General features: G+C 36.0%; 2 protein-coding genes and 1 long non-coding RNA gene across 3 annotated transcripts; 1 reads left to right on the top strand and 2 right to left on the bottom strand.

Annotated features, from left to right (window-relative positions):
* Positions 1-4,542: 4,542 nt before the first annotated feature.
* Positions 4,543-5,407, bottom strand: LOC118435836. The gene is made up of 2 exons (XR_004835029.1): positions 5,195-5,407; positions 4,543-4,889 (listed from the first exon to the last, which is right to left on the bottom strand). It is a non-coding gene; the product is annotated as an uncharacterized LOC118435836 (long non-coding RNA).
* Positions 5,408-7,153: 1,746 nt separating this feature from the next.
* LOC118435519 lies at positions 7,154-10,481 on the top strand. The gene is made up of 2 exons (XM_035851688.1): positions 7,154-7,531; positions 7,648-10,481. Exons 1-2 carry the CDS (start codon positions 7,264-7,266, stop codon positions 9,945-9,947), a joined length of 2,568 nt encoding a protein of 855 aa, XP_035707581.1. The 5' UTR covers positions 7,154-7,263; the 3' UTR covers positions 9,948-10,481.
* Positions 10,482-25,029: 14,548 nt separating this feature from the next.
* On the bottom strand, positions 25,030-26,243 carry LOC110850529 (putative nuclease HARBI1). The gene is made up of 3 exons (XM_022097965.1): positions 26,097-26,243; positions 25,477-26,008; positions 25,030-25,385 (listed from the first exon to the last, which is right to left on the bottom strand). Exons 1-3 carry the CDS (start codon positions 26,241-26,243, stop codon positions 25,030-25,032), a joined length of 1,035 nt encoding a protein of 344 aa, XP_021953657.1.
* Between the last annotated feature and the right edge of the window lie 1,594 nt (positions 26,244-27,837).

The raw sequence follows: 27,837 nt of genomic DNA, 5'->3' as shown, positions 1-27,837 counted from the left end.
AATGATCTACTCATTAATACCTACAATTTGGTATATGGGTCGACCCTAGGTCATTCACTTTTAAAAACGGTGATTTAGGGTACCAAACGGTGGTAGTGAGTTACGCCGGGTTTAGACTTCACGTTATCATCACGTTCTCTCCCAATCCGATTTTTTGATTGGTCGAAATTTTTAATCGTCTTGGTGATATTTTTGATTGGCCAATTAAAAAAATCAGATTGGAAGGAGAACGTGATGATAACGTGAAGTCTAAACCCGGGGTTACAATTATCGGTACACCCCTGTGTTCACCAACCCGTTTTATTACTCTCCCACGCGTTTTATTACCGGTTTTATTAAAGGGTGTTGATTGAATTCTTTCCAAGAACTCGTGAATATTTGAAAACGTGTACCTTGAAACGATGAAACCTTAGAGGTTAATTTTTGCTATCAGAAATATTTACATCACTAATTAGTCTTTCAGCAATTTATACTAATCATTCTCTTAACTCGCATCTATCGATGTTGTCCTAATTTTAGTAAATTTGTCTCGAGTCGCTATTGGGACGAATTAAAACAACATCGCAAGCGAAGAATAACCAATGAAAAAAATATTCATTTGATTCTCTCCATGAGAATAAATCGAAGAAAAGCAAAGATTCACCCAAGTATCTATTTACATGAAAATTGACAAGAAAATACTTCCAGCAATGAAAAAAATGATACATTTCATGTTTTCACAACTATTTGGTGTAGTTGAGTGGATTGTGGTGGATCCACGGGGCGTCGTGATAAGCCAGTCACATCCCGGTAGTACCGCCCCAATTTGAATAGCTGTATTAGTCTGATACGTAAATCCGTACCCGTTCGATCCCACGATGTCCGAGTAGAAGCGGCACGTTCCCCACACGTCAGTCTTGTCCGCTTTCAGCTCCCATATATTCAATCCAGAGAAATAGTAGGAACGGATGATACTCGGCTGAGTGAAATTTTTGCCAGGCGGCTCCACAAAAAATGACGAACCCGTAAAATTCGGTCCCGCAAAGAATCTTATTGTCCTCTCGATTTGGTTGACATCCCCGAAACGGGTTAATTTCAGTAAACCACAGTACTCCATAACGGCGACGAAAGAGCAGTTGTCATGTTGCCCGGAATATATTAATCTGTCATGGCATTCGCCATTATCATTCCTGCAAAAATCTACGGACCATCTACATAGTACGTATTTTAGAAAATAGTTTAATTAGGGAGATATTTAATTTATAAGGTTTGATTAAAATAGATACGTACAATCCGTTAACTTGAGCGTACAAAGTGGACACTCCGACGGGAAAAGTGTACGTGGTTGATGCAGTTGCCGAGAAAACGGGGGCAGTAAGACATTGTGTTGAATTGTACAGATTTATAAATTGTGAACGTTGCCCGGTTACGGTGGATGTGATTATCAAGAAAATTAAGGTCAGGAAAGAAGCGTAATTTGACGACATTTTCGGTCTGAATTTGTTCGTGGTGAATACTGAGCACAATTTGTACCGAGTTACCTTACGCGACGTATGACAACTTTATACTGGTGTTTGATGTGTATGCAATATCTGCCATGTATATACTGCAATATTTCTATAGTTGGTGATAAGTATGATGATTCAGGATTTCAGGGTTGTACAAACTCGGAGAGTAGGGAAGCCGTGTCCTCGGGGTTTTCGGGGTTTTGTATTTCCGTGTGCGCCCAAAGTTATTATTGCAACCGTGGAAAAATTCACGGTACATACCCTGGTTGATGATAAATAGGTACATATCGTGCGGTTTACCCGTATATGGATGTAGGTGTGCGATACATTTGTATGCATACATGATTAAGCTTATTGAATGGTTGATAAAAAGCATCTTAACAGTTTTCTCGTTCGGCACGTTTGCATCGAATAACTAATGAAAATGTGACCATGCTAATAAAGTCTTTGAGAGCATCTGGCGTGAAATTGATGTCCCCCTTTTATCCCAATTCTTCATTGCATATGTTAGAAAGCAATGATGAAATAATTATGATTTATGATGATATTTATTTCCTGCTGCAAATTAATAGTTCACCATTACGACATGACAGAAGGAGTTGGCATGTAGATAAACCTCTTAACGATGACTTGTACGTATATTTTGTAGCATTTTATTTTCTGTGCGGGTCGAAATATATAAATTCGATTCAATAATTGAATTTATTCAATTTGTTCAAACGATGGCAGCAGCCCATACACTATTAGCAATTTGATAATAAAAAACAGGCGAAGTAGATATATTACTCTAGCGTGACGAAATTAAAAATTTATACCGTGTTGGTATAAAGTCAAATTACTAAAGGATGACAAAAATGATAACAAAATATAACAAATTAGACACCATCAAAGTTCAACACTCGTGCCACCCACGAACAAAGACAAACAATATTAAAAATCGGAATCTGTTCAGACACAGGCAAATTTGGTTTGGACAAGATTCTAGTGATTTGCAGATGTGATTTTCCGAGTCCCACGGTAGCAATTTCTACTGTCCCCCGGCAGAGCGGGAGGAGCTAAATGTTTGAAAAAATTCCTCGGTGTGAGATTTTTAGTTAAAACGAGTCTAATTATTTCATGTATCATGATGCCCCAGAATTTCGAAACGGCACTGATTTTTGCTCGGCAAAAGGGCACAAAAGCTGTTTTGTCACATGGCCGTTTTGCTAGGGAGTACACACATTCTAAAAACTGTGGTAACAACGCGGTTACCACTGTACTCTATATATGACTATACCGCCATGGTAATAAAATTGTTACGGAATAGTAATAATTTGTTACCGTGCCGGTTGTATTTTTAAAACGGGTGGTAATAAATTATTACCACTCGGTAACAATTTTATTACCATTGCGGCATAGTCATATATAGAGTACAGTGGTAACCGCGTTGTTAACACAGTTTTTAGAGTGCAGGGCATGATGATGATCATGTTCGAGTTCAGGTCAGAAGACGTATTGCTTCCTTGTTTTCCAAAAATTATGGAACCAGATAAATATTTATTATTTAACTTGTTGGGATAGACAACTCCAACCCAGTGACTGATAATACATTACATTACATTATATATATATCAAATATCTTTAAATGATAGTGAACAAATTCTAAAAATACAGACTTATTATTTAAGTCATGATATTTACCCACTTAATATATAAATTGATAAATTCATGGAAAATTATTATTAAGTGGATATTTTTATAAAGGAGTTTAACCACTGAGGAAAATGCGCAATGAGCCAAATAATCATGCACATATTATAACGAAATAAATAATATCAATCATTTGATCTCTTGACATCTTGGTTTCTTATTAAGTATCCCGATATGCCACCACTTTCGATACGAATTCGGTACGAGGTCAGCAAAGTCAGATTTGATTCGTGCGAATTCGCCGACAATAGAACGAGGCCGGAACGAGTTCTGTTCTACACGTTCAATCGGAAACGGAAACTCGACATCGTCCCGAAGTCCGACTTAAGTCTGTAAAACCGCTTTCGTAAAAACGACTCAGAAACGCAGTCAGAGTCATGTCGTATTACCGCATTCTGATCGAATTAGGATACTCGCATCATTTCTGATTCCGATTTAATACAGGTTCCCATAATTCGTACTGAATTCGTAATGAGAAATTGTAACGAAGGTGTAAATCAGAATTCGCATCCCTGATTTTAATACACCTTCGCTCCGACTTCCCCAACACAGCTTGACTAAATACGGGTTTGTGTTTTGAGTCAGACTCAAACATCGACATGTGCAAGTACCAGCTCCCTCCATCATTACCAAAATGAGAAATAAAAACGTGAAAACTAAAAAGTGAGCAGTCTCTAATTTCCATCGAGAAAAGAAAATTGCAATTGTTTGCTGTTGGTGGTTGACTGCTGCAAAGGCGTTGTGTTCTTGGCCTACCGGTCCTTCTTCTGACGAATTTTTAGGAAAAAACACCTCTCCAAAATATAATTGGCCAAATTATCCGTGCACCGTTGCAGGAATTTAGTGAGTCTTAATTTATACTCCCCACTATACGTCATCAGTTTACAGTCTTTCGGTTTAATTTCTAAAATTGATATTTCATAATTCTTTAGGCTCCTTAGAATCTGCAGAGATAGGATGTTCAGGCAAAATAAATGGACCAGGTCCTTCTTCTGGACGGAATCTGATCAGATTCCGTCCCTAGTAGGAATAAGTTCGGGAAGCGAATCGGAACAGAATCCGATCGTGGCAGGAATCCGAATACTGATTGGGTTCGAATTCCGAAGTAGATGCGAATGCGTTTGGAGAATTCGTTACGAACACAACTTGTGCGACAAATCCGTAGTTCGATCAGAACGTGTTATACGAAGTCATTCAGAATTCGTTCCGAAGGCGGGTGGCATGTCGGGTATGACCTCGATGCATCATCTGAACATATTTACATTAAATATTCATATTACATATTGATTTATAAATAAGTATGTTGGATGTAAGTCTCACCACACGTTATAGATGCCTATTAAATATCACTAACGAATGAAAAAAGTAAAAATAATAATTTTATTTTTTACAGAAATATTCACTTAAAACAAAAATTCAAGAAATATTTCGTCCTCGACAACATTCTTAGCTGACAGAAAACTTATCCCCGTGGGCGCTTTCCCGAATGGACACATTTTTTCAGATGTTTCGAATAATGTTGACCGTTCGGACACCGTTGTTCCAGAGTTTTCGTGACTTGTAGAAGTTTAAAAACTGGGGCGGAATTTGATTTTTTGATAGTTTGGCGTGCAGCAACATCACGGGACTGGACAGTGGTTAAGATAACCAAGATAGCAATAACCATGAGTGTGGATAATCTCAGTTTTATCATCGTTATGCTGAATTTCTGCACTGCAAATAAAATCAACACAATTTTTAGAGTCATGCACGTTACGATTTTTGCTAATGGCGTTATACATATGGTAATCTTGTACTACAATTCGGTTAAAATTTAAATCCGAAATTGTGAAGATTACTACTAAATCTTTACTATAAGTTGTACGTGTAATTTCCAAATTGCTGAGTCAAATACGTTACGAATTTGTAGGAAATTAATTACCAAATTATTTGCAATGTGTACTAGGAAATGACAATAATTGCAAAATGGTTCATAATATAATTAAGTTTATAGTAAATTCGATATGTATCAATCTCACCAAATTTTACCGAGATGAAAGGAGGATTGAGCTGTATAAAATTCTAAGAAAAGTTGTGATTCTGAACAACTTTATTGAGAAAAAGTAACCAGATAAGTCTTGGTAGAAGGGGAACCTCCAACTAATCTCAGATCCCATGAAGCCTGTCGTTAAATATGTACATATTTACGTACATACATATCAATGTATAAATATGTTTGTGAAGCAGATTGTGTGACTTGTTAGTACCTATATATTCCATCTAAAATTGTCGATTTTTCATCTCCCAACGATTTTCAAGTTTGATAGCTTAAAATTTTCGTAATTTTGTGTACATTAAGAATCCGTAATAAAATGGGGGGGGGGGGGTGGGGGCCCGAAGACAGTTTTCGAGATGAAAGCCAAAATGTGCGAATTTTTTGCTAATTTTGAGAAATTTGATTTTTGTCTCTAAATCGTCAAAATTCAGCTGAATAGCACTGTAAATAATTTAAAACATTATTTTGCACCAAAATTTGGCCACTGCCTCGAATTTGGGCCCCCACTTTACAATTTGCACGATTTTCAAAAATAATTGAATTTGGCGTATTAATTAGTAAACGATCGAAATATGGAATTTATTAAACTTATTACGTGATAATTCAAAATTTTGTTACCAACTCGGACGTTGTTAATAAGTCATATGACCTTTGGAATAATATTTGGCCACTGCCTTGAATTCAGATACCCCCTTGACCAACTCGAGTCAAAAACATTTTAAGGGGTTGCTTGAGCCAGCTCGAATAAAACTAATCGACCTGATATATATTTTTAGGATACAACGGATTCTTTAGATAAGTTGTTTCTAAATGAGAATTTTGTTAATCACGCGTAGACTTGTTTTTATAACTATGTAAATTATAAGTTGACCCGTAGATGAACAACGTCCGGCACAAAATTAATTGAATTTTACTACGTAATTTTTAAGTATCGTGGAAAATGGGGGACATTGTTCGTACAGAAATTTACTTCAAAATTTAAGAAATTTAATTTAATTCTAATATATCACTTCGACGTACTGCGTCATTGTAATTTTTCCATGAAGCTGTGCTGAATATATTGCTAGGCTAGTAAGAGGCCCGTCGTACGACGGGGTCGAAGGCCAGACGTTAAGAGTTAAAACGATCCTGCAGAAAATTGCCGGCGCACCGCGGAATTAAATATTTCCCGCCGAAGCTATGTATAAATTAACCGCTAAATGCGTTGTAGTAATATTAAGGAGAAAAAAATTATCTTACAATTCACTTAGAAATAAACTGACTATTCGAAAAACCCAAGTTCCATGTTTTAACTTCTGGCCTTATTGAGATTAGATGTTGGAAAGGTATTGGTTTTAACCATTTTTCTCATTAAAAACTGCAATATCAATAATTTTGACCAACGCTATCGCCCCCGAGCATTTTCTTGGTATTGCGCCGCTTAAGTTAGGAATTAGTTACGCCGCAGCCGATTGGATGGTTGACGTCGATCTATGGGTTTGCAGTAAAATAAAAACTCAATAATTTAATGCTTGTATAACTTATTTAAATTTCCCGCAATCTATTTTCCTATTAAGTGATCTAACACTGGTTCTTATATTTTCCATTTTCATGGATTCTTTATACCCTATCGGATTTTAAAATCAAAAATATAAAAATCTAGTTTTGTGTATTCATCAAAAACTTATAGGAATTGTTGTCATTTCAAGATACATATTTTATGCTTTAACTCGTCTACGTTCAGCACCTACAGTGATGATATGTTATGATAAGGCTCACATACCAGGCCGAACAATACACATACATAAATTCACAATCGGACTCTTGAAGATAAGGAATTGGTAATATACTGATAAGCATTACACAAATGAAGTTGGTTACAAATATTTGTACATACGGCATACATATAATATTCTGCAACCTTGAACTTCACCAAGTCAGTCGATAACCGAATGTCCAAGCCCATAGTTACCTAAAAAATCAGGCAGCCGCATTTCACGGCCAACCCAACATTAAAAGGGTTACAACTTTGAAACAAAATTCCAGTTAAATTTAAACCACCGATTTTACAATATGACAAATAATTTCAACGTTTCGGAGGTGGTGGAAATTCTTTGTAGTGATGCATACCTTGCCCAAGAAATTGAAAAGTTTGCCGACTTGCTAGACCTTAGACCAAGCGACAGGATAACTTCAAGAGCTCAATGCACTATGGGAACGATTACACTGACACAGTACCTCACTATTTTGCTACAACAATGGGTCGGACGCTCAGGGAACGATGCAACCGTGCCTAACTTGATTGAAATTCTTAAAAATGGGGAATTCATCAATGCCGCGGGTAAGCTGCATATGTAGATTTATATTTTAGACGCACTTCTTCATTAAAATGTTACATCTAAAATTGTAAAATTGTATTATGATTCAAAGCTCTTTTAAACTTATTTATGTTCCCAGATCAACTTAGCGCCTGTTTAGGTCAAAGCGAGGCATCAAGCTATGACGATGATCTACCTCCTTCAACGAGGCTCTACGTTGGACGATCAGAACAAGAAAAGGATATCGTTAAGTACAAGGAAAACTCAAATATCTGCATCATTCACGGACCAGACGGGATTGGAAAGACCCAATTCGTCCTAAAAACATTCAAGGAACGCACTAACTTTCAATTTTTTCGTGGCGATAGTATCACCAACTTGAGAATGTCGTTGGAAAATCGGGCCAAAAGACTTGGATATAACATTTCCGAGCAGGGTGGTATTAAAAAATCGTTAACCGATTTATTCAAGTACGTTTCTCGAAAGGAGAACAGAGCTGGTTTAGGATTAGTAACGGTTATCGATGAATTGAACCTGCGTCGTAAGGAAACTACTGAACTGAAGGAGGAAATTGCTAATTTCATAAAGATCTGTTCCACCGGTACTAAGCACTTCCTTGTCATCACATCGATAAGGAGAGACGTAATATGCCTAAAAGGTTTTGAAGCAATTGGCTCGAGGTTTCTGAAATTACCTATTTTTGAAAATGACGAAGCCGACGAATATGTGCGAAAGAATTTTGAACACGAAGCTGAGAATAATATTAGGGAACTAAACAGGGAATTAGGGAATTATCCACTTGCAATTCATCAAGCAGTTGAAACGATTAAGGGCAATGACATTACAATCGAGACATTCTTGGCTGACTATAAAAGCGAAGGGTTATCGATTGACAAGCCATCTGAAAGTAATTTTAAGACATCTATGCTTTCCATTATGAGAATGACCATGTCGAAAATTGTTCATGAATCAAACGGTTTGATGGCAGTACAAGTTTTGCAACTTCTGGCCTTCATGGAAAGCGGTCGCACATTATTACTAGATTTGAAAGCAATTTCGTGCTATTGGCATGAAGTTGACTCCACGCATGTAGAGCATTGCATTCAACTGCTTTCAAATTTTTCTTGTATCGATCAAGATTCCGACAAAAGAAGTGTGTCGATACACCGCGTCATCCAAAAGGTTGTCCGATTAAATTTGCGGAAATATCAGGGAAATGGCATAAATATGGAGGCATTACACCTTAAACAATTTTTCCACAAATTACTTTCCAAACATAAAGAAAATATTCCATTTATACAAGAGTCCTCACAAAGTAGACTCACACAATTGGCTCGAATGTGGACTTTATTTTCATACAAATATCTTACCACAAATCATGAGTTACACGAGATACCAAATCTGATATATTCCGCATATGTGAAGCTGGGGCTTTTCTCGTATGCAAAGTCGTTCATTTTTCAACAAAAAAAAAATTTTACGAAAGATTTAGGCGATAATATCATAAGTACAGTAGATATTGCTAAAAACTGCGCCATTGCTATGCGGAATTTAGGAGATTATCTCACGGCGGAAAAATTATTTCGGGGTGTCCTGATCGATGAGATAAAACTTAAAGGCGGCGACCATGAAGAAACATTGGACACCGAACACTGGATCGTGTCAATGTTATTTAGGCAAAAACGGTACAACGAGGCGGAAAGTGCGGCCAAACACCTAATCACTAAATGTCAAAACAGCAAGTACGAAAAGCTTGAAATGAAGGTTATACAAGTGTTAGCATTTATTACTGGCGCGAAAGGTGACCACTCGGGCAGTCTGGAGAAGCATACAAAAGTGTGGAATTGGCGAAAAAAAGAGCTTACGAGTCGGCATAAAGAAACAGTTGCATCATTGCATAATATAGCACAGTGCATGTACGAGCAGGGCAAGTATGACGACGCATTCAACATCTTTACTAAGATTGTGACAGAATTTCTCGGATTACGAGCAGATTCTGACGATTTGAGATCTAGATATTGGCTAGTTATGTGTGAATATCGAAAGGCTTTCTTCGATCCAATTGCGACGTCAAAGCGTTGTGTTGGAAACTTGGACAGCATTATAAAAAGCCTGAAAGAATTAGGATGGGATGACCGGCACCCAGACCTTGACGAGGCTCTAAAGAGCAGACGCATGATTATGGAACAGATAAATGCAATGGGTCTACAGGGTAGTTCGTCTGTATCCAGTGAGCTATCGAACGTTCCTCCGTTGCATGTCGAGCCACACGTTGTTCTGGACGTTGACGACAACGTTCATATCAACGGTGATGTTGAACAAGGTGGCAGTTGTTTCTCAAATCGAAGATGTTCTTGGGCATGGTTGACATTGCTTGTCGTTTTCCTCTTGTTGTTGGTCTGTATAAGTTTGTGTCTGTTCTTTTTCGTTTTCAAATGACCAAAAAGAGCACAAAACAAATTTCTTGAACCCAAGCACACGTACGGCGACTTAAAAAATTAATACTTTTTAGCTTTGGCGACTAATTTTTTAATTCCCGCGACTTCGCTTGCGCATTCAGTACTATTGATTCTATAGAAGGACCACGTATGATACACTCTAAATCATTTCTTCCTTAAAAGATTATTATAATTTTAATTTCATTAAACACAAAATAGCTTATGACTTCCTTGATGCATAATTACTTTTAAGCAAAAAGTTCTCAAAGGATACACACTTGCAAATTTGAGAAGTGAACAAATTGAAACTTTTTAGCGATTAATTACACAAAATTTGAAGATCAGTTTATCAATTACTGCTTAATAGTTTACTGATGTAATTTTAAATTAGCTAATAAAAACTTCTAAACTATACTTCCTAAACCACAAAATATATTTAGTCCTACTTTACAATTAGAATATATATAGAATACGAAATTTACTGACTAATTTTGTGCAACAATAACAGGAAAAATAAACCGTTGTAACGTTAGAAGTAGCTCACCCTGTAGTAATGATAATTTGGCATAATTTTCCACCAATGGTGCAGAATTGGCAGATAAAATAGATACGCAATTTAGCATAATTTTGCATTAATATTACAGAATAGGCGGACAAAAGATATACATAATTGTGATATAATTTTTCACCAATGGTGGAAAATAAACGAGGAAAATGAATTCATAATTTTGACATAAAATCTTGACAAATTCGAAGTAAAACATTATAGTTATTTTTTTCGGTTCTTATGCACGTTTGGTGTCTTTTACATCTATTGTCCCAATTGTTTGGCACCATTTTGTGTTACCGACTGTTCGAGACCAATGGTGCTACTAATTTGCTAAAATTTGCACATGGGGCAAATTAATTAGCATCAATTGATGCAAAAACCTCGTGAACAGACAGACAGACAGACAGACAGACAGACAGACGGACAGACAGACAGACAAGAGGAATTCAATAGCTCCTCTGCTACGCAGGGTGAGCTAATAATCTAAATTCCGGTATTTATTTCGAAAAGGTAAACTTTTAAAAAATTCTGTAAATAACTAACAAACTTTTAGTTGTATTATGAAAAATAAGCAAAAACATGTAATCAAATCACAACATTTCTCAAAAACAATACGGTAAATAATTGTATTCTCAATTTCAGACTACTATTAGTTTTAATTTAATTTTAATTTGCTCATAATTATTTTTAATTTGGTTATAATTATTTTTAAATTGGTTATAAGTAATATTAATTTGATTATAATTATTCATTAATTCCTTAATAAAACAATTCAAGATCCGATCATGTGGAAATGTAGGCTGAAAACGATAAAAAATTTGAAATACTATGCGTCCAGTATATAAGTATCTGCTCCTTGCCATTCGAAAATATTATGATAAGTGTAAAACTAACAAGGCATTTTCAATTTTTGGCCACAAAGCACGACCAGCTGTCTCATTTTGGAGCATGTTAGGGATTTTGAGAGAGGAGAATAATTCTAATCGCGTCGTCATTGGGAGAGGATGAGACACTAGTTTTCTAACAAATGGAAAAACTATTCCATAAATATTTAACTAGTGTTGCCGGTGAGACGAATTAAAATTTTTTTTACAACCATTGGAATTTAAAATGTGAATCTATTTTATAATTTCGAAAAGTCCGTCCCGTGAAATTTTCCGTGACATTCCTGTGTTCTGATTGGCTATTGGCATTCTTGCTCAACCAATCAGAGAACGGATTCGATTTTTGATTCTGATTCTGATTCCCATTACCATTACCATTCTCATTCTCATTCTCATTCTAATTCCCATTCTCATTCTAATTCTAATTCTCATTCTAATTCCCATTCTGATTCTGATTCTCATTCCCATTCTGATTCTTATGAATAGAAGGTGCCACCGCACAAAATTTATTCGGCAACCTTGAAAATATTCCTTGGCAACGTTAAAAAAATTCCTTGGCATCGTTGAAAAAATGCCTCAGCAACCTTAAAAAAATTCCTTAGCAAAGTGGAAAAAATTCCCTAGCAACCATAAAAAAATTCCTCAGTGACGTCAAAAAATTCCTTGGAAAGGCTAAAAATGGCTTAGCAGAAATAATACAAAATATTAAACAAGCCTAATATTGTTATGGCCACATTATTTGATTATTACTGCTCTTATTTAAGACCGTAAATATAATTTTCATTGAGACCAATCAGTTGTACAACGCTATAATTTAATTTTGTTACATTACTGTTAGACAAAATGTGGCCCGGCTTTAAGACGGGCTTATAGGCTAGTTAAAAATTATAAAATTATAAAAAATTACAATTTAAATTAAAAAACAATGAACAATTAGAAGTTGAATGACTCCGGGCGAAGTGAAAAATTAATAACAGTACAAATATATGTAAAATGATTACGGCACTGATCAAACATTGCAGTCACGTGTTCATCAGTTGAGTAAAAGCGGAAAATTTTTTATCACTGGTTCCAAACTGTTATCCAAAAGGGTAATTTAGACAGGTAAAATTTAGTACGTCTCTTAGTACGCTTAGAACTTAGCGTCTCTTTTTCGTGTAATAAGGACAGACAAGTCCCATGAAAATTCAGTGTCGTCTCTCTGGTCCTCTAAGTAACATCAATTCTCTCGTCACTCTTAAATTTGTACACTCACATTCGAAATCAAAAATATTTGTAGTATCCCAATTGTGACTAATAAATAACTATCAATAAGTTACCATTTAGTGACCCCACCACCGCTCATTTCCACGGTCACAGCCACACCACCATCAGTCAGTCATAGTCGTCACACATGCACTTACATACAGTCGCCCAATAAACTACACGTTGTATACAACAGATGTGTTAGACGAATATTTTACACTGGATAATATTAATAGTAATAATATAGCAGTGGTGGATTAGAGACATAATTTACGTTTGTATGAACTTCCTGTCATTTGATTTAAAATGACTGGTTTTTACATACCTGTATAATTTACTCCTCAATTCTACACCCAGATATCACCGAAAGAACTAGTCATCTATTCATCCACAGCCTGTGGACCACAGGTCATTATTAGAAATTGCGCAACAAATTTCGCACATGCCGCATAATTTAGGATAACTCTGTCTGAAGTGTAGAAATAAAAATGAAGTTGTGCCAAATTCAACACGTCGATTTCCAATTATATTTTTATTGCACAGACTTTGTCATTCTTTGTGGGCAAAACTAGTTTAGCCTCGATACATCTGCCTTTTGGATTAAATTTAGTTATGATGGGTGTATATTAAACTTTGTAGATGGTAAATATATATAAATATAACAAGCTCTATAGACCATTTTTCTCGCCCTTTTTTGAAGTACAGAATTTTCGGACAAATTTACAAAATGCAGGTGTCGTTAGCTATTATCGTTTTAATGTTTTTGGTCGTTGCTGCAGTAGCGGGTAAGTTTTGTTTTTAGACGGAATTTAACTTTATAAATATGTTTGCGCATTTATTTATTTAATTTTACGCATAGCTCCTCAACTTTCGTTGGATGTTGCGAATGGGAAAGTGATTCTTACCGAATTAGTTCCTGCTCAACCCAATCCGTACAATTTTATTCCGATTTGAAGTACAAATAAAGTTCTATCCTGAAGAAATAGTAAAACTAAAATTCTAAAAGTTTGTACAAACAACGATTTGAACTTTCTTATGAAAACTAAATTTTTACTTTAGAACCTTTGTTTTGTGCAATGCTTCGAGTTTTTTATCGCTGCAAAAACGATACCATGTTCATATCATCCTCATTGTAAACCCTATTTGAATAAACAAATTGCATTCGAAATCAGTTATCGTTATTTTGATGTTCATTCAGTAATTATATTTAATCATAATTTCATTTCGCGTCATCCGAACGCTTTTCGCACTCCGCTTGATGTAAGAAACACAGGGAGAAAAATGAAAATAGTGAAAAGTAGTCATTCATCTGGGAGGGAACCTTTCATTCATTTTCTTTCACAAGAAAACAAATTAATTTCGCATTCAGTGAATGAAGGTGAACTCATTATTTTGAAACCCACTACAAACTTTGTCAGTTATTGTTAGTCGGCATAATTAATTATAAATCAAAATGCAGATTTTGCAATCCAGGGTAAACCAGATTTCTGAATGGGAGGGATGTTTACAAAGACTTATGGTGTTATATATGAAAATATGCGGCATGTGCGGTATTTGTTTCCAAACTTTTAATAAAGTCAATGTTACTGAACAGATAAATAATTCTTTTGCTGGGTATATTTAGCTTTTAGACATAAAATGCTAACGAAACAGGTCTCCCAACGTATGCTGTCATATTTTTACCAAATTAGTCTCAATCCATCACAAATGTAATAATATCCCGTATAAAAATCGTGTGGCAACTTATGCATAATACCGCACACTTAGTTGGCATAATGATTTATGCAGAAAAAATTGTGCATAATTGTGCATAAAATTCTGGAGAGTATATTCTGCATAAAAGTTTATAAACTGAAATTTTTATGAAGAGACTTTTTCTTCATGCAAAGCCTATGGCTAGCAATCTCTGTTTTTAATAGAAAAACCATAGCATAATTATGCATAATCCTGCACAGTTTATGCACAAATCACGATTCATAAATTATTTATGCATAAAATCCAGCCAAAACTCGACATAAAATTCAGCCAAAACTCGACATAAAATCTGTTAAAATTTTTATACGGGATGGCATGCGCAAATAGATGTACCTATCAATACTCAGGTTTTGCAGAGATATGAGCATCCAAGAAGGAGAAAGTTGACAAATACGGAACTATCCAAATTTACTGCGGGTAACGGGAATTTTCTTGGTCGCGAGTACGACAAGCATGTTAAATTAGTAAAAAAAAGTTGACGACGTTCGCGATAAATATCTGAAAGAAGCTCGCAAAAAGTTGTTTAAAAAAACGTTCTGACATGCCGATGAAAATGCTTCAATTAAAGAAAAAAATCAGTACCTAATATTATAACTATGTTTTGTGTAAAATTAATAGGCCGTTTTTTTTTAATTTTGGTAAAATTTTCAAACTTCATTACTAATTATGGAACTATGGAAATCTTTTTAAAACAGCTGGAATTTTAAATGCAATTAAAAATTTATCTAAAAATGCAAATTTAAGTTAAACATATATTTAAAATTACTAACTAGACGACTGCACACGGAGTCAAAATTTAAAAAAACGCCTATCAATTTTGCACAGACCATAGTCAAATGATTAATGATTTTTTTTATTTGTCAACCTCACATCCGACTTTGTCCATCTTAGAACTCAGCCAAGATTTTGACATGTTTTATGCATAGAGTTTTACACATAAAACATGTCAAAACATATATTTATGAATATAATTTTTGCGATAAATAACTATGTATATGGCGTCCGACCGAGAAGAAACATTGGTTATTTCAATAGTTTATTATCCATCCAGTAAAAAGATCGATAATCTGAACTACAATTTTTATACCTTAATTAAAATTTCCCCCTGTCCCCAAAAATATTTAGGAAAAAAACGTCTACAATATAATTCGTTTTACACATTTGCATCAGAATAGTTTGACTTTGGTCTTGTCCGGTTTCATCTGGAATCATTCTTTTGCGGAACGCATATGTCGTTTAATTATGCAGCAGACATTGATTTCATTCATGTATTTGTTACCAATGATCAATTAGTTCACAGGTTGCCCAAATTTTGTGATTATTCCATCCCTCATCCTAATTATTATAATTAAATCCAATTGGTCTGATATAAATACCTGTAGAATAGGACCGAATTGGATACAAGCTTCTTTACTGTATAATAAATAAGCTTGGGTTAACTGCTACTAAAAACTTTCTGGAAATGAAGGCAATTTTAGTATTTGGGATTTTCGCAGTTTTATGGGCTACCGCATTGAGTACTGTTGATGGTAGTGACACAACAAATATAAATTAAATTGTAATGTGAATTTTCACAAAACTGTCTTTGTTAACCTCTAGGTGACAGTGTTCCAGTGTACAGTCTGAAAGTAGCTGGGTATGACTTGATCCACATCCGGTTAGCCGACCCTTGCAGCGTGCCCGGTGTGATTGCCCGATGTAATGCGGATTGTGTGACGCTTCGATATTCAAGAGGTCTTTGTTTGACATCGACGCCATCCTGTGTTTGTATGTAGGTTGGTAATTCTATCATGTATGCTCCAATCTATCAGACGCGTTGAATTGGATTATATTAAGTTTCAAGTAATTTTAATGGCAATTCATAAAGTTTTGGCGGTTTTGTTGGATTTGTAACTTTTAAAATTTTTTATGTATTTATTATGTACATACACTCTTAAAACTGTGGTAACAACGGGTTACCGTTTGTACTCTATTTATAACTAAACCGCGTTGGTAATAAAATTGTTACCGAGTGGTAATAATTTGCTACCATTGCGGTTGTATACCTAGTCTATTCACATAAAGTGTTACTTGCTCATCACTTTTGAACCCGATAAGATAAAATTAAAAGATAAGTTGAATTTTGTACGTGAACTGAGTGGCTATCATTGATATTAACTCTTTTTACCTGACCTCATTGGGTCAAAAGTTGTAGGAGCTTAACAATAATTTTTTACTTTTTACGAGAGAAGAAAAATTCACAATGTTTGAATTAGTGTAGCAATCCAAGTACACGTATTATTTGTTTGGCCAAACTTTTCAAATACTCCTAGAGACATTGTCTATCCATGAGCATACAAGTTCCGTTGGTCCAAGTTCATAGAGGACTCCAGTGATGTCTTACGCTTCGAGCGCCAGAATAACAGAAAATCTCTGTTGCACGCCGAAGACTTTGGCTCTACATAAGGCCTTTCAACTTCAGCGATTAGACGAGGACTGAAAAATGACCCCAGGATAAATGCCTTCTAGTGTAGTAAGCGTCACATGTTAAAGATTTTCCAAACCTAAGCTGTGGTCAGAAAATTACACTCCCTCCTCACGCGGCACGGAGAAAAAAATAAAATTCCACCGTGTTTACAGATGAGTACATCTTCACGGCGGAGGCTTATAAAAATAAACGAAATGGCAGATATTATGCCAAATCTATCCAGGATTTATCTCCAAAACTAGAAAAGGTCAAATGTCGCACCATCCAGGTTTAGTTATCGTTTAGGCGGAAATGAGCGGAATTTGGCAAAAATCGCCCAATTTCCTCGATTACGAAGAGGCGATTGTTTAAAACCATATTTAGTTAACGGTTTAGTGAAGATGGAACACCCCCTCAACAAGTCCATATTGGGTGGAAAGCCGTTAACCTTTGTGCACGGCTCTATAGTAGCAAATAAAGCGAAATTGGTGAAAACAAGGCTAAGGATCCACATTTCTGACTTCATTTCCAGGTCAGATTTGACCTTGGCATTTACGGGTCGCAATCCTCTTCACCACCAAATATCGATAAAAGTTGAGGAAAAAGTCCGTTCTGAGCCCCTTATTAGTGTCAGGGTCATCAAAAAATTTCTGATCCCGGAATGCAACACTTTGTCAACAAATGAAGTGCGTGCCGCGGTGGGTGCTTGGCGTTCGCGTCTTCAATTATGTGTTGCCGCAAGGGGGTCAAATTCTGAAATGTGATACATGTTTTCCATTCAAAATTTAACTGCCTTCCAATGAAATTAAAATGAAATTAAAATTCCTAAAACTGAAAGCGTTGTCCCCGTGTATTCCAGTAACACATTACCTGAATAGACTGGGTATATGTCGAATGTTATAATTTGTTACCACATTCGACATAAATACAACCGGCACGGTAACAAATTATTACCATTCGATAACAATTTTATTACCAACGCGGTTTAGTTATAAATAGAGTACAAACGGTAACCCGTTGTTACCACAGTTTTAAGAGTGTATTTGTATCATTTGATTGAACACTGAATTGAATAAGAACTAATTTAAATTTACGGTTTTAATATTCATTTTTGTTCAACGTCTATCTAAACTTTATCTTACACTCTTAAAACTGTGGTAACAACTGGTTACCGTTTCGAATTTGCATATGTGATAGATAATAATGTCGCAGTTAAGATAAAAATGTAAATACCTTGTATCCTGTAACATTTTTTTGAAATGTGCGCAGAGCTAGGAGGGAACTGGATTAGTCGGAGGTAGGAGGTCGGTACGCAAGGGACTAGTCTAAATCGATAAAATAGTACTAGTGCGAGTTGAGTTTCTAAGTATCATCAAAAAATATGGTTAGCCTACTAAATCGCCGGACTGTACTAAATTAAATTAATTCGGTAAGAAAACGAACGAATAATTTAATTCTCTTCATGTTGTCGAAAGTAGCAACTAATGTACCCACAATAATGACATATCAATAATATAACCAATTGTTTGGAACAAAAGGACACGAGTCGAAGAGTAGGAATTCGTAACCCGAATTTTTCACTGCTACGAAAATGTAACCAATTTTTACAAGAAAAGGGTCTGGCAATATTTTTCAGGTTTATATCGCCCAAAATCAACTCTTTACGGTGTACTGCAAAGGTATGGGGTAACAAAAACTGCATCTATCAAAAAATTCCCTGGCGCTCGGTGTCTCCGTCGACTCTCAGAAGCATGAACGCCTGTACAAACGAAAGCCGTCCACTCCGCACTGTACCACTTTCACAAAAGTACAACTATGCCTCACCACGCTATGCTAATTTAAAGCAGAATAATTACTGATACGATTTTATAAGAAACAGATGCATAAAAAAAGAAAGAGAGAAAAGCCGAAATGTGCGAATTTTGGGCCGATTTTGAGAAATTTGATTTTTGTCACAAAATCGTCAAAATTAAGTCCAATACCACTGGAAATAATTTAAAAAATTATTTTGCACCAGAATTTGGCCACTGCCTCGAATTTGGACCCCCATTCTCCAATTTGCTAGATTCTGTAAAATAATTCCATTTTCCGTATTAATTGGTACACGATCGAAATATGGAACTTATTAATCGTTATTAACGTTTTGTTCAATCATACAGTTTGTATTGAGGCATCGTTTGCTATTTGGAGTGTTCACATGTTTCTGAGATTATTCAGCATTCCAATGTTTCAAAGGTTGGCAAGTGATTTCAGAAATATGTTGATTTTCTATAATTTTTAACATTTCATAAGATTGATGAGCTAAATGAGCTCTTAGCAATATGTGCATACAGTTGCTGAGTCTACTTGGATTAATATGTTAATATGCAGTGGTTAACATTACCCAGAATTTCCAGACCCGATTGATAAAAATAATTTACAACAAAACAACGTTTGAACGTATTATCGATCTTCTACAAGTCCTAACCTCACAATGGATTCTTTAGATAAAATAATTTTCTAATTTGTAAGCAACACGAACTTTTATTAACAGGCGAAAATTTTGTTACTGACGCGTCGACTTGTTTTTTTGAACTATGTACTCCTCCCAAATTTTTACTCCTTGGTAAAACTGTTATCAACAATAAAGTTGCATTATTGCAAATATTGAATTTGCAGAACGTGGCGGTATGAAATTCACCATGCAATATGTGGATAAACTTGAGGTCGAGGTAAATACATACATAAATCTTTAAGCGATTATGTGCGTCAGACAACACTTGAGTTTATGCATCCACATAAGTTGCAGAGTTGGATTCTTTACTCGGCAAAGTGAAGAATGTGCCGAAGTTAATGGTGAGTAATTTCCAGAGTATTTGTGTTGTACGTACGTACAGAGTTATAATATTTAGTAGTGGCCAGAGAGAGGAAGAGAGAGAGTTTATGTGTATAAGTTGAGAGGGTGCGGAGACGCAGGAGCCGCGGAGATGCGTGTGGGACAGCAGCCTCATCCGTTTCATCTCGTACATAAATTCGTATAAACCCCTCTCCCTACAGCGTTAATGTCTTCATTACTTCTGCGGCTACGGGGAGGCGAGTCATGTTTTCATTGCTCGTTACGTAACAGGATTTTCGACAGGGACTGTGCAAATGGCATGAGATCCAAATTGATCGCATGCCAAATATTTAAAAAAGGTCTTTATTTTAAAAAAACCGCCATAACTTTTTAAATCCTCGACCAATTTTCAAAATGTTTGACTGAATTAATGACAGAGAGTTCAGCTTTCGCATGCGAGGAAATTTTTCCAAAAATTGATTTAAATTTTTGCAAAATTTCAATTTTCTTTTTAAATATCCCAAAAATAAAATTGGTAATTTTTTATTTAGTTCGTTAAGCCTTGACCTTTGTCATCAGATTAAGGCCAGAAGTTTAAAAATCTCACAGAAATTTGAAAAGTGATCGAGGTTTGAAATTGGTCGAAAGTGCAGATTTTTAAATTTGGCGCCACTTTACGGCGCCAAATATAAGTTTTACACGGAAATGTGAATGGATCTTTCATCTAGGGTCCCAGTAGATTCTAAAAAACATAGTGAGTACCCTGAACGCGAACGACACCTCGTGATCGTCCCTTGTAAGACGTTGTTGTGAGCACGCTCATCATTAGACCATAAAGTGAATAGACGTAGAAACTATTTACATATTTATTGAATATGACCCAACCGTTTTTATTGTGAAGCGATACATTTCATTAAATTCTATGCAAAATTGGCAGAGCTCGGCAGATATCTTGAATTTAGCTTATTTACAGGTTGAAAGGCAATAAATTTTCATAGATGTGGATATTTGGATATTGGTGGGTGTGATGCTGACCTGGATATTTGTAGGTTTGCATCCAATATCCGCCGAGCTCTGAGCATTAGTCGGAACTCTTCCCTTGTAGGACGACGGTCTTGAGATTTTTTTCCTTTAATCGTGCATATGTGTCATTCTCGATCCGGTTATCAATCATGAAGTGCATGACGAGGGTGCTCGGTTTTCCGTCTCGTTTTATATCCCATTTCGTCGTGGGTCGTATTGCTGGATCGTACATCTCAAACTTCTTCGATACCCCATACCAGCCATCGAAGTAAGAGGGATTAAACATAGCTATCTGCCCGATAAACTACATAGATAATAAAAGTAATGAAAAATGGTTTGTAATAAATTATTCCAGAATAGTCCAAATAAAAATATGTTAAATTTGCTCAAAGTCAAGTAAAACAACCAAAATTTATGCAACCGTAGCGCAAAATTTTGAACCGGGCAAAACCTTGGAGATTTTACCTCTTGATTGTGCTACCCTCCATTTTACGCAACCTTGAACAAACTTTACTTATTTTTATGTAGAGTGTGTAAGTTATTTATTATGTCGTTGCTTTCCTTGTACCTTATCACTTCCCGCGAAGTAGAAATTGATGTTGATGTTATTCTATAAATAAATATCAAAACCGTGTAGTGAATATTTTAATGGGTGCAGAAAGTTATTTATTTGTGCAGAGTTACTTGGCCCCCATAAAAGTGCTTGTAAAATTCGTAGATGTCACCAATATCGGAATTCACAAGGGCAGTGGGGACTGGGGCAGATTTAAAGCTGATAGAACCACATGTCCCCTTCATGTAGACTTCTGTAGATTAAAGAAATTGGTACATCAGGCTGGGCACTTTTTTGGGTGTCCAAAGATTTTAGGGTACCCAAGATTTTTTTTAGGGTCCTGTAGGACCCGAGATGAACGAATCAGTCAAATTTCCGTGTAAGGCTCATATTTGTAGTCCTGGCGCCAAATTTGAATGTTTTTATTTTAAAAAATAACAAAAAATAACTTTTCAAACTCTTGACTTGTTTTAAAATTTTTTACAAAAATCAGGAGATATGGTTAAGCCTTCGAATTCCAGGAATTTTTTTAAAACCTCGTTTCTATCAATTTCTTGAAAATTTTAAGACTTCTTGTAGACATGAGTTATCGAAAAAATATATCAAAAATAAAAATTTTGTTATGTTTCATTTCAGAATTTCCAGAGCCAAAATTTTTATTGTTCAGTATGAAATTGGTTGAGTTACACAGAAAATTTTGAAAATTCCACGGAAACTGTAAAAGTTATGAGGGTGTGAAACTGTTCGAAAACGCAAATTTTTAAATTTGGCGCCAGACTGTGGCGCCGAATACGAGGTTCTCACGAAAATATGAATGACACCTTTAGCAAGGGTCCTAGTAGATCCGAAAAAACATTGTGGGTACCCTTTCATCTTTGGCCAGGTCGGAAATCTCCCTTGGGAGAGGGCCATGTGGACAGCCTCTCCCCGGAGTTTAGTCTGAATTAAATATTAGACCTCGGTATTCTCATATTTCCCATTTTCAACTCATTTATACCATTCCTACGAAAATTAAAACTTAAAGAATATACATATGTATGTATTATTACCCGCTTTAGGATTTGAGTTGACCGGGATATTTCTAAAATAAAGTGCGGCAAAGCACGATACATAAGTAGCGCAATAATGCTGAGAATGCTGAGAATGATGAGAATTAATTTGCGCTATAAAGCTCAAATTAATTAAATTTAATAATTAAAGTAATTAAGTAATTCAATTAATTAATTGATTGACTGATTGATTGATTAATTGATTAATGATTGATTAATTAATTAACTGATTGATTGATTGATTAATTAATTAATTAATTGACCGATTGATTAATTAATTAATTAATTAATTGACTGATTGATTGATTAATTGATTAATGATTGATTGATTAATTAATTGATTGACTGATTGATTAATTAATTGATTAATGATTGATTAATTAATTAATTGACCACATGCTGTATACTGCGACATGTCGACAACAGAAAAACATGTTTTGCCTAAATTTCATGCATATTGACCGCAAAATGCCGAAATTAGGGCATGGCGACAAAATTTGTCGTCGAAACCTTAATCGCCATATTGCGACATGACGACAACACCGAAAAACATGTTTTCCCCAAATTTCATGCATATCGACCGCAGAATGCCGAAATTAGGGCATGGCGACAAAATTTGTCGTCGAAACCTTAGTCGCCATATTGCGACATGTCGACAACACCGAAAAACATGTTTTCCCCAAATTTCATGCCAATCGCCCAATTAATGCAGAAATTAGGCCATGGCGACGAAATTTGTCGAAAAAAGTTTCGAAACCTTAATCGCCATATTGCGACATGTCGACAACGCCAAAAAACATGTTTTGCCCAAATTTCATGCCAATCGCCCAATTAATGCAGAAATTAGGCCATGGCGACGAAATTTGTCGAAAAAAGTTTCGAAACCTTAATCGCCATATTGCGATATGTCGACAACACCAAAAAACATGTTTTGCCCAAATTTCATACATTTCGCCCAAAAAATGCCGAAATTAGGGCGTGGCGACGCTTTTCGACATGATGTCGACAAAGTGGCCACACCCCCTTAATAGGGTGTCACCCCACCCCCGTGATGAACATGTGTTAAAAATTTCAGGTCGCTGCGACAAACCGTTCTCGAGTTTTAGTGCTCACGGACAGACAGACAGACAGACAGACAGACAGACGGACGGACAGACGGACGGACAGACTAACTAACCGATCGCATAAGGTAGCTTGCGCTACTTAATAACGGAAGAAAAATATATATTTCACGCCCAAATTAGTACCGTAATAATTTTCTTACACAAAGTTTGTCTACTTACTTCAAATAGAAGCATAACCTGTAGTACACATCAGCCGTGGAGGCCATAGCCTGAGACCAGGGCCCCATTTTTCATGGTTCCGCTTTTCACTCTGCACTTTTCACTCTGCATTTGCAGAAAAGTGAAAAGTGAAAAGGTAGCGCGTTTTTGTAGGGACATGAACTCTGCACTTTTCACTCTGCAGAAAAAGGTCAAATGCAGAGAAATTTTGCAGAGTTTAATTTTTCTCATTTCAATTACCCTTCGCCTGCGATTTAGAAATCTTCTTTCTAATTTCCACCAATTATTTCATTCTTCGAGTTGGTATAATTAAAAATGGTAAGTTAATTTTAAATCCTGAACAAAAATGTAAATAAAGCAATTGGATCATTTTAAATGTTATATTTGTTGTACTTAGGCTCCAAAAGCACAAGAGACGAGAATCAAGAAGATTTCTCTCTTAAATTTTATCAAATCAAAAAAATCCATCCTCTTCGGTAAATTTTCTAGTGAATTGGATAAGCGGGAGAAATCTGCAGCTTGGGACGATGTAGTGAATAAGGCAAAATCGTTGGGGCTAGCGACTGCTGAACGCGACAAGGCTTTCGTCCGGGACAGAATGTGGGGCGTATGGAAAACACGGGCGCTGGTTGAAAATTATAATTTAATATATATTTAAATAGTAATGCTAATTAATGGGTTTTCGTACCAATAGGAGAAGCGTGACAACAAGAACAAAACGGGTACTGGAGGAGGAATTGACAATGTTCTCACCGAAGTGGACAAATTAATTATAGACATAATTGGTTCCGAGACGGCAGTGGTCGAAGGACTCGCAATTGGTGAAACCGGAAATGCCGTTCCGTCTACTGCGTCTACTAACGAAGATCTCGTCGAAGGAGACAATGGGCGACACCTTTTGCGCCTTGAAAAGCGACGAAACTCGAGGGTCGAAAAGTCCGATGAGAAGGAAGAACAACTTGCTAAAAAGAGAACATTGCAGTGCGAATTATTACACCTTTCGGTTTACAAGACGCGACTTGAAGCGTTGAAGTTAGAAAGAGAGCTAAGCCTTCCAGTTTCAACTTTCACCGAAGCTCTATTTAATTAATTTCTATGATTTAATGTGTGTAGAAATAGTACCATTTGTCCGTTAGCTTAAACTTTTTTAAGTGTGTCAATTCACGCTTAAATTTCCATATTTTTTAAGTGGTAATATAGTCGCCATATATTTACCGTTAACAAATTTGAGAATTAGCGAGCTAAGTTCTATTTAAATTAAAGTGTTGTTAAATTTTATTGATTCATTCTGTTTTTCTGTATAATATCTCTACTGTAAATGATACAAGTTGGTCGAAAGAAAATATACAAATTTTTCATATTTTTTCTAAAAAATGTGTCCAAATTCATAGATTTAGTTACTGCTGAAATTTTTTTGTGGAAACGTCGAGGCACGAATTTTGGGAGATAATTGTAAATCAGACGATACATAAACATATCTTCAAATGAAATAATTTAGTAATTCTTGAACTCTTGCTCGACCGCTTGCGCACATATTTCCACTCTGAGCATGATCACCTCCATCATGCGGCGTATCGTTATTTCCAACCGGAGGATCGAAGTCATCTTTACTTGCAATATTGTGAAGTGCGGAGCAAGCCATAACAATTCTCCCTGCATATGCAGGATTCAAACGCATAAAATTTAAAATGGGAAAGCGCTCTTTAAAAATTCCAATCGCGTTTTCCACTAGACGCCGAGTTGATTTGTGAGCCCGATTGAACCGGACTTCTGCGATAGTGTCATTGTGAGGATGAGGAGGGATAAGCCACTCTTTGAGTCCATAGCCTGAATCTGCTATAAAATGTAAATATTATTTCAACATGATTTTTGAACATATTTATTTGGATTACTGTATTTATCGAAAATTTATTTACTCTCAATTTACCTAATATTACTGCTCCTGCAAATGAACGCCAACCGTTTTCCAGCTGCGACGATACCGCGGAGGTGCGAAGTACACGGGAGTCGTGTACTGACCCTGGCCAACGAGAATTGACGGCATAGAATGAAAAATCCGGCCCGCAAATCACCATCACATTGAGCGAATGGTTGCCATTTCGGTCGACGTACTGTTCTTCATTGATTGTAGGGGCATCAATTTTTATCAGTGTCCCATCGACACAGCCCGAAACGCAGGGAAATCCACCTTTTCTCAAAAATTCCGGGGCGATGTCATCAGTGTTATCCGGCCACCGAACCACGTCTTGAAATAAATTGTCCACAATGGCGTTGACAACATGTTTGACTATGCAGCAGACAGAGGACTTTGAAGGGCCGTGCATGTCACCAATTGCGTGGTAGTAGGTACCAGTGCCGAGCCAGTGAAGGGTTAATAAAAGTTGTTCTCGTGGGGTTAAGGAATAGTATCGTTGCGGTATCGGGAGGTCTTGGCCAATACGATCAAGAACCAATTGAACCTGATATTATCAATTAAGAAAGACAGAAGTATTATATAATTAACTGATATGTGTCAATTCTATGTATAGGTTTAAGGTTCGAACATACTTCGGTCCGACGGAGTCGAAATTTTTCCTTGAATTGGAAATCATTTGCAATCTCAAAATTGATTCTTGGTTTGTAAATTGGACGTTGTCCACTATTTTCCCCATCACTGTCATCATCGCTCGAAAATAAAATATTATTGAGGTCCATTCTAGGGAATTTATGTGATTTTATAACCTTGTTAAAATATTCGGTTGTGATTTACAATTGCTTTCTTATGTAGCTCACCTTTAGCTTGAATACAAGACAATAAGCAGCCAAAATTGATAATTTATTGATCACCGTCGCTTCAGAGAAATTTTAATAATTTTATGTGAAATTTTTGCAAAGCGAAAAGTGAAGTGCGTCTTGACCTTCTGCACTTTTTTGTGAAAAGCGCGGAGAATATTTTGCAGAGGGGACCCTTGAGAAACTGGTGTCTTCTCTGCACTTTTCAAAAGTTGAAGGGGGTCGACTTTTCACTTTTCACTTTTCACTCTGCAAACCACGACCGGTGAAAAACCCTCTTCTCTGCAAAATGAGTGAAAATGAGTGAAAAATGGGGCCGGGCCCCATTTTTCATGGAACTTTTCACTTTTCACTACGCAACTTTTCACTCATTTTGCAGAGAAGAGGGTTTTTCACCGGTCGTGGTTTGCAGAGTGAAAAGTGAAAAGTGAAAAGTCGACCCCCTTCAACTTTTGAAAAGTGCAGAGAAGACACCAGTTTCTCAAGGGTCCCCTCTGCAAAATATTCTCCGCGCTTTTCACAAAAAAGTGCAGAAGGTCAAGACGCACTTCACTTTTCGCTTTGCAAAAATTTCACATAAAATTATTAAAATTTCTCTGAAGCGACGGTGATCAATAAATTATCAATTTTGGCTGCTTATTGTCTTGTATTCAAGCTAAAGGTGAGCTACATAAGAAAGCAATTGTAAATCACAACCGAATATTTTAACAAGGTTATAAAATCAGTATTATTAAGGCTGCAGGAATTAAGCAGGAATCGACTTTGCGAATTTTTAATTTTTACCCGAGTTATTAGCCAAAATGTACCCTTGGAAACACATTTTGACTTGTAGCCAATTTCCGGCATATCGTAGTTGCATACCTAGTTGCACAGATTTTAGAGTAAATTTTTGTTCAAATTTTAAGATAAGCACGATAAAAATCGGTTCAGAGATGACAAAGTTTTTCCATGAGAAGTGAAAACAATTGGATGAAATGTATGCAGTGAAAAAATTAACGCCATTGACAACGACAAACAATGATAAATAACTAAATTCCCAAAAATTACAAATACACAATTTCAACCGTTTCAAATTTTACTCGCATTTACGAAGTCTTACAATTTCGAAAATAAGGTACCCTAAAAAAGTGGCCGAGATGGATTTCTCTATTGAGATTTTGTTGATATTTTCTGTAGACCACTATTACTCAATTACAAGTCTTAAATAAACAAGGTCCCCAAAGAAGGGCAATTTAGTGAGGCTTGGTGCAACTACAAGTTTTAAATAAATTTCCCGGAACAGCACATTTGCATCACCGCTCTCCAAATTATCTATTCACACATTGGGAGATGTAGCTTTGACATAAATCATGGTTCATAATAATGGAAAGGGACAATCGAGGAATGAATAACAAGATGCTCTATTTTGTTTACTGCCACCGATAACCTTAATCATATAGTTTGTATAATAATTTACAATAATTTGTTAATATATTAATAGGAGCTTCTGATCACTTCATCCAAACCCCTTAGTTGA

This window comes from Folsomia candida, unplaced genomic scaffold (genome assembly GCF_002217175.1).
Source record: "Folsomia candida strain VU population unplaced genomic scaffold, ASM221717v1 Fcan01_Sc005, whole genome shotgun sequence".
Taxonomy (NCBI): domain Eukaryota; kingdom Metazoa; phylum Arthropoda; class Collembola; order Entomobryomorpha; family Isotomidae; genus Folsomia; species Folsomia candida.
The sequence above is the reverse complement of the archived record's forward strand: the minus strand, read 5'-3'. Positions and strand labels throughout refer to the sequence as shown.

Bases quoted from the DNA above. Each gene is read 5' to 3' on its own strand.
- LOC118435519 (XM_035851688.1), top strand. From the start codon at position 7,264: ATGACAAATAATTTCAACGTTTCGGAGGTGGTGGAAATTCTTTGTAGT. The intron at 7,532-7,647 runs GTAAGCTGCATA...TTATGTTCCCAG, and splicing joins GGAATTCATCAATGCCGCGG to ATCAACTTAGCGCCTGTTTA.
- LOC110850529 (XM_022097965.1), bottom strand. From the start codon at position 26,243: ATGGACCTCAATAATATTTTATTTTCGAGCGATGATGACAGTGATGGG. The intron at 26,009-26,096 runs GTATGTTCGAAC...TGATAATATCAG, and splicing joins TTCGACTCCGTCGGACCGAA to GTTCAATTGGTTCTTGATCG. The intron at 25,386-25,476 runs GTAAATTGAGAG...TACATTTTATAG, and splicing joins TGCAGGAGCAGTAATATTAG to CAGATTCAGGCTATGGACTC.